At 44.7% G+C, this 7,626-nt stretch overlaps 1 protein-coding gene across 1 annotated transcript in view; it reads left to right on the top strand.

The window, feature by feature from the left end:
- Positions 1-7,384: 7,384 nt before the first annotated feature.
- Positions 7,385-7,626, top strand: part of SCPEP1 (serine carboxypeptidase 1) — a 33,915-nt gene continuing 33,673 nt past the window's right edge. The window contains exon 1 of the mRNA XM_040640875.1: positions 7,385-7,469. Coding sequence (XP_040496809.1) covers positions 7,400-7,469 — 70 coding nt within the window. The 5' untranslated portion in view covers positions 7,385-7,399. The remainder of the gene's footprint in view (positions 7,470-7,626) is intronic.

Raw genomic sequence — 7,626 nt, forward strand, 5'->3', positions numbered from 1 at the left:
TCTGACTCTTGATCTCAGCTCAGGTCTTGATCTCAGGGTTATGAATTCGAGCCCCACATTGAGGAGAAGCTCACTTTAAATAAATAAATAAATAAATAAATAAATAAATAAATAAATATTAAATTAAGCATGTTTATATTAGGTTTTTTATGATTTTATTTATTTATTTGACAGAGAGAGCGAGAGAGCACAAGTAGCGGGAGCAGCAGGCAGAGGGAGAGGGAGAAGCAGATCCCCCGCTAGGCAGGGACCCCGATGCAGGACTCATCCCAGGACCCTGGGATCATGACCTGAGCCAATGGCAGACGTTTAACTGACTGAGGCACCCAGGCGCCCCTAAATTAAGTTTTTTAATCTGAGGTAATTACAGATTCACATGCAGTTGTAGAAGATAATACAGAGAGATCCCATGTTCCCTTCACCCGATTTTCCCCAGTGATAACCAGGATATTGGCATTGATACAGTCGAAACACAGAACAGTTCCATTATCACAGTGATTTCCCTGGTGCCGTTACAGCCACCACAGTGCTTTCCATTTCTATGATTCTGTCATTTCAAGAATGTTATGTGAGGGAAATCATAAAGCATGTAACCTTTTGGTATTGGCTTTTTTTCTCCTCAGCGTAACTCTCTGGAGGTGCATCCAGGGTGCTGCGTCCATCCATAGTTTGCTCCTTATCATGGCTGAACAGTACCCCGCGGCAGGGGTGAACCGCGGTTGGTTCAGCCATGGGCAGAGAAGACCTGTTGGTTGTGTTCAAGGCCATTTGGGTTGTTTCCAGTTTGGGGCTATTACAAATAAAGCTGCTATAAACATTCAGTGACAGGTTTTTATGTAAACATAAGACTTTATTTCTCCGGGATAAATGCCCAGGAGTGCAATTGCTGGGTCATATGATAGTTGCATGTTTAGTTTAGTGTTGTGTTTGTTTGTTTGTTTGTTTTAAGATTTTATATGAGGAATGGGTCATATGATAGTTGCATGTTTAGTTTAGTGTTGTGTTTTTTTTTTTTTTTTTTAAGATTTTATATGAGGGACGCCTGGGTGGCTCAGTCGTTAGCGACTGCCTTCAGCTCGGGGTGTGATCCTGGCGTTATGGGATCGAGCCCCACCTCGGGCTCCTCTGGTGGGAGCCTGCTTCTTCCTCTCCCCCTCCCCCTGCTTGTGTTCCCTCTCTCGCTGGCTGTCTCTCTCTCTCTCTCAAATAAATAAATAAATAATCTAAAAAAAATTTAAAAAAAAAAAGTGAAGCCGGGACGCCTGGGTGGCTCAGTCATTAAGCGACTGCCTTCAGCTCAGGGTGTGATCCCGGCGTTATGGGATCGAGCCCCTCGTCAGGCTCCTCCGCTGGGAGCCTGCTTCTTCCTCTCCCACTCCCCCTGCTTGTGTTCCCTCTCTCGCTGGCTGTCTCTCTCTCTGTCAAATAAGTAAATAAAATCTTTAAAAAAAAAAAAAGATTTTATTTCAGAGAGAGGGAGAGAGCAAAAGCACGCCCAAGTGGGAGAGGGGCAGAGGCAGAGGGAGCCGCAGACTCCCCACTGAGCAGGGAGCCCGACATGGGACTCCATCCCAGGACCCCAGAATCATGATCTGAGCCCAAGGCAGACATCTAACTGACTGAGTCACCCAGGCGCCCCCTGCATGTTTAGTTTTTTAAGAAATTGCCAAACTGTTTTCCAGAGTGGCTGTGCCATTTTGCATTCCCACTTGCAATGTGTGACGTGATCCAATGTCTTCATATCCTGGCCGCCATTTGGCATCGCTGCTGTTTTTCATTTCAGCCATTCTGGTAGATGTGCAGTGGTATCGCACTGTGGTTTTAATTTGCATTTCTCTAATGGCTACTAACGTTAAACACATTTCCAGGTGCTTATTTGCTATCTCTTTCGGTGAAATATCTCTTCAAGTCTTTCACCGGTGTTCTCCTTGGATTGCTTGCGTTGTTTACTGTTGAGTTTTGAGAGTTCTTCATATATTCTAGATCCTCCTCCTCCTCCTCTCCTATTAGAAATGCTGCTTGCGCTTTCCCCCACCCTGTAGTTTATCTTTTCATTCTGTTGACAGGGCTCTTCATAGAGCAAAAGTTTTCCAATTTAATGAAATCCAATTTATCAGGTTTTCCTTTTATGAGTCATGTTCTTGGTATCCTTTGATAACTCGGTAACTCTTTGCCTGGCACTATCCCAAATTTTCTGTTCCTCCTTCCCCCATAAACTGTTATATTTTTCGTTTAAGACTGTGGTCCATCTTGAGTTATATTTATTTATGTACTTATGCTTTTTCATGCTCCTTTTTTTTTTTAATTATTAACGTATAATGTATTATTTGTTTCAGGGGTACAGGTCTGTGATTCATTAGTCTTACACAATACACAGTGCTCACCACAACACATACCCTCCTCCCCAATGTCCATCACCCAGCCACCCCAACCCTCCCCACCTCCACTCCAGCAACCCTCAGTTTGCTTCCTGAGATGAAGAGTTTGAGTTATTTTTTGTATAAGATGTGAGATTTATATTAAGGTTCCTTTTCTTTGCCTCTGGATATCCAATTGCTCTAGCACCATTGGTTGAAAAGGCTATGTTTCCTCCATTGAAGTGCTTTTGAGCTGGAGACATCGAAGGCAGGTCATCCCAAGGCGGACCACTTTGACATGAAGATTATCTTGAGCTGGAGGGAATCGAGATCCTATGGGTCCAAGAGAAACTTTTGCCCCTCCCTTAACTACATGGAAGAATTTAAACTGGAGGATCTTTCCCAGAATAAGGGTTATTAGCAGAGATCAGTTTTATCTGAGTGACCCACCTGTATGGCAGGACAAATATCTAATTACCAAACATCTACTCTTCTTCTTATGGTTCTTTTTTTTTTTTTTTTTAAGATTTTATTTATTTATTCGACAGAGATAGAGACAGCCAGCGAGAGAGGGAACACAAGCAGGGGGAGTGGGAGAGGAAGAAGCAGGCTTATAGCAGAGGAGCCTGATGTGGGGCTTGATCCCATAACGCCGGGATCACGCCCTGAGCCAAAGGCAGACGCCTAACCGCTGTGCCACCCAGGCGCCCCTTTCTTCTTATGGTTCTTATCCTTTTCTCTGAAGTCGCAGACCCCTACCCCTTTCTCCTGAGTTCGGGATGACATAGGTACCTCATTTTCCCTGTCTTTGAATTTCCATGTCTATATAGATTCCCCATCTGTACACTATTACATTTGATTTTCTCCTGTTAATCTGTATCATATCAATTTGATTCTTAGTCCAGCTAGAAAGACCTTCGAGAGGGCAAGAATTCGTGCTCCCCAAAAGAAACTTTGTTAAAAATCAGTTGACAGGACTATTTCTGTGTTCTCTCTTTGGTTCTCTTGATCTGTGTGTCTATTCCTCTACCAATTTGCACAGTTTCTTTCTTTCTTTCTTTCTTTCTTTCTTTCTTTCTTTCTTTCTTTCTTTCTTTCTTTCTTTCTTTCTTGAGAGGGGTGGGGGGCAGAGGGAGAGGAAGAGAGAGAATCCCAAGCAGGCTCCATGCCAAGCAGAGAGCCCAACGTGGGGCTGGATCTCCCACCCTGAGATCATGACCTGAGTGAAATCAAGAGCCAGACCCTTAGCCAACTGACACGCAGGTGCCCTGATTTATATGAGTATATGATTTTATCCTGTTACTATGATGGATCACATCGATTGATTTTTTAAAAAGATTTTATTTATTTATTTATTTATTTATTTATTTATTTGTCAGAGAGAGAGAGAGAGCATGTGCAAGCAGGAGAGCAGCAGGCAGAGGGAGAAGCAGGCTCCCCACTGAGCAAAGAGCCTCCCCAACGTGGGCCTCAATCACAGGAGCCTCCAGGCATCCCTGATTTTTGAATTTTGAGCTAGCCTTACATTCTTAAATAAATCCCATTTGGTTATGACAAATTCTTTTTATGTAATGCTAAGAAAGAAAAGAGAGAAAAAGAACAGACTCAATATGGAGTAACTTGCCCCCACAGCAAACTGAAACTTAATTGCAGAAATGTGACCTCTATTTTTTTTTAAATATCTCATTTTTTTTAAAGATTTTATTTATTTGACAGAGAGACAGCCAGCGAGAGAGGGAACACAAGCAGGGGGAGTGGGAGAGGAAGAAGCAGGCTCCCAGCGGAGGGGGCTGATGTGGGGCTCGATCCCAGAATGCTGGGATCACACCCTGAGCCGAAGGCAGACGCTTAACCACTGCACCACCCAGGTGCCCCGATCTCATTATTTTTTAAGATTTTATTTTATTTTTTAAAAGATTTTATTTATTTATTTGAGAGAGCGTTCACACAAGCAGGAAGAGGGGCAGACGGAGAGGGTGAAGCAGGCTCCCTGCCAAGCAGGACCCAGAGATTATGACCTGAGCCGAAGGCAGACACTTAACCGACCACACTACTCAGGTGCCCCTAAGATTTTATGTTTAAGTAATCTCTACACCCTACTTGGGTCTCAAACCCACAATCTTGAGCTCCAGACTCTGCTGACCGAGCCAGCCAGGTACCCCAGGTATGTGCCCTTTAATAGTCAATTTAGAAACTCCTGGTCAGCACTAGTTAGGTAATCTGCATAATAAATGCCACCTCCCCCCACCCCCCAAGAAAGGGGATCTTGCCTGAAACAATATATTTTTTCTTTTGTTAATAACTGCCTTGGTCAGAGGTTTCTGCCTATAGAAACCCTTCAATTTTGTACAGCTCCTTAGATCCTCTTTCTATCTGCCAGATGGTATGCTGCCAGAATCATGAATCATTGAATATATCCAATAAGATCTCTAAAATTTACTCAGTTGAAGGGCACCTGGCTGACTCAGTTGGAGGAGTGTACAACTCTTGATCTCAAGGTCATGAGTTCAAGCTCCTTGTGGCTCTAGAAATTACTTAGACAAATAAAACTTAAAAAAATAATGAAATTTACTCAGTAGTATTTCATTTGTTCAATACACCTATCAAAATATACAACATTACTGTTATTTCAGGAAATTACCTTCCACCCCTTCCCCCTGTCAGCGTCTGCCCTTTACCCCGAGGGGCAACCATAGTTTGTAGTTGACGTTTACACCATTGTTTTTGTTTGTTCGTTTTTAAGTAGGCTCCAACCCCAGTGTGGAGCCCAATGCGGGGCTTGAACTCACACTCCTGATATCAAGACCTAAGCAGACATCAAGAGTTGGACACTTAACCAACTGAGCCACCCAGGTACCCCATACACCATTGTTTTATCAGGCAGTTCCCTGGCCCTTACCTGTATCTCCATCACCCCTACTGAATAAGCCCATCCCATGATTTAAAGTTGGAGTGCCTGGGTGGCTCAGTCAGTTGAGAGTCTGGCTTTTGATTTCCACTCAGGTCACAATCTCAGGGTCTTGAGATCAAGCCCCACATAAGGCTCCCTGCTCAGCGGGGAGTAATTCTCTCTCCCTCTTATTCTATCCCTCCCCCTACTTGCTCTCTTTCTCTAAAATAAATAAATCTTCAAAAAAATAAAATGAAGCTATATAACATTTGTAGACTTTTATACAAGAGTATCACTTCTATTTTATCTTAAAGAAATAATCCCAAAAATACCATATAGAAAATATATTTACATTAGTGTTATGTTTGCAATGAAAACACGAAACCCCGAAAGTCTAGCTATAGTGGAATGATTAAGAGTATTTGAAGCTCTGGTGACACAGACCAACTTGGAAGCTTTGGATAGGGAAAGCTTTAGACAATGTTTGTAACATAGTTATTTCTGTTTAACTAAAGGTGTAACCCATATGTATATTTTTCCAATGTTCCTTTAGAAGAAGCTTATCCCCAGTACCCTCATTGTGACATTTAACACATTCCAGGACCATCCCAAGCTAAAGCTTCAGAGACTCTGGTCACCTAATTCTTTTCTCTGGCCCAAATCTCAGTGCCCTTGCCCTTCACTGGCAGGACTGTGTCATTTCACAAGGTTGTAGATAAAAACATCTGTCCATTTATGAGAGTCAGGAGGAGAGGGGTACAGAGGGGAACAGGAAAAGGAGTCGTTGTCACATGGACTTTGTTTTTCTGTTTCGTTTTCTGTCATGTGCACTTTTTGAAATACAGTATTTAGCAATAACCTGACCCTCACACTGTCCTTGTATTATCTTGTGTCCTAGTTCTACGAGGTGAGTTATTTAGTATATCCTAAGGAAAAAAAATGACCTTTAGACACACACACACACACACACACACACACACACACACACACACTCTACCATTCATTTCCTCCCTTCCCCTACCCAAACCTACAATTCCCTCTTTAAAATGACTGTTGTGGGGGCGCCTGGGTGGTCTGCTAAGCCTCTACCTTCAGCTCAGGTCATGATCCCCCCGGGGGGCCTGGGTTGGAGCCCCAGGCCAGGCTCCCTGCTCAGCAGGGAGTCTGCTTCTCCCTTTCCCCCTGCTCATGCTCACTCTCTCTCTCTCAAATAAATAAAATATTTTAAAAAACAAAATGGGGGCGCCTGGGTGGCACAGCGGTTGAGCGTCTGCCTGCGGCTCAGGGTGTGATCCCCGCGTTGTGGGATCGAGCCCCACATCAGGCTCCTCCTCTAAGAGCCTGCTTCTTCCTCTCCCACTCCCCCTGCTTCCCCCTCTCCCACTCCTCCCTCTCTCGCTGGTTGTCTCTATCCTGTCGAATAAATAAATAAAATCTTAAAAAAAAAAATGACCGTTGTGAAGACAATGTTAACACAGAATTATGTGAATTACAAATTATCAACAGGAAAAAAATAAAACTTTTTATCATTGTACTTAAAAAGATGAAAACCAGAGAAAGATATATTCCAAATGCCAGCAATGGTTTTGTAGGATCTAAATTTTTTTTGTAATTTCCAAAATGTATACAATATATGTAATTTTATAGTTAAAATAATTTTAAAGCTAGATCTGCGAAAATGGAATCACAGTGTTCTATGACCAGCTGGTTCAGCTTCATCGGGCTCGGAGGGACATGGGGTAGCTTTTGAAATGCCAGGCCTATTTTGGGTGAGGGAAGAGATGAGCCGGGCGGGAAGGACGGTTCTCGCGGTTATTAGTCCGCAGCGTTTCAGTCCTGTCCCACGACCCAAGTCAAACAAATGCATTAAAGGCCTCAACTTCTCTGATCCGTCCCCAGAACGGCAGAGGAGGACGTGGTGGGGCCAGCAGAACACCCCGAGCGCCGCCACCCGCCCCGGGGTGCGCCAGACCAGCAGGGCGGGTCCGGGACACTAGCAGCCGCCGGTCACCCTCCCGCCGCCCAGGCCCCGCCCCCGGCCCCTCAAACAGGCCCCGCCCCCGGCCGGGCCCCGGCCAGGTCCCACCCACCGCCATCACGTGGTGGGGCGCCGGTTCCAGCCTGCGGCTGATGCTGCCGCCCGGCATTCGCCATGGAGCTGGCGCCCCGACCCTCTTCTGTGCTGCGGCTGCTGCTGCTGCTGCTTCTGGGCCTGAGCACCGGTAGGTTCGGGCAGAAGGTGCATCAGCGGCCGGTGCCTCCTCTGTTCAGGGATGAGCGTCTCTTAGTGGGTTTGTGCTTTTGAAAGCAAATCTCTTTCCTCCAGTTTCTACCTTGCGTAATTATACTGCTTTAGAACCTGGCTCTTTTTCCTTTTTT

The sequence above is a fragment of the Ursus maritimus genome, unplaced genomic scaffold (genome assembly GCF_017311325.1).
Source record: "Ursus maritimus isolate PB19 unplaced genomic scaffold, ASM1731132v1 scaffold_24, whole genome shotgun sequence".
In the NCBI taxonomy this organism is placed as follows: domain Eukaryota; kingdom Metazoa; phylum Chordata; class Mammalia; order Carnivora; family Ursidae; genus Ursus; species Ursus maritimus.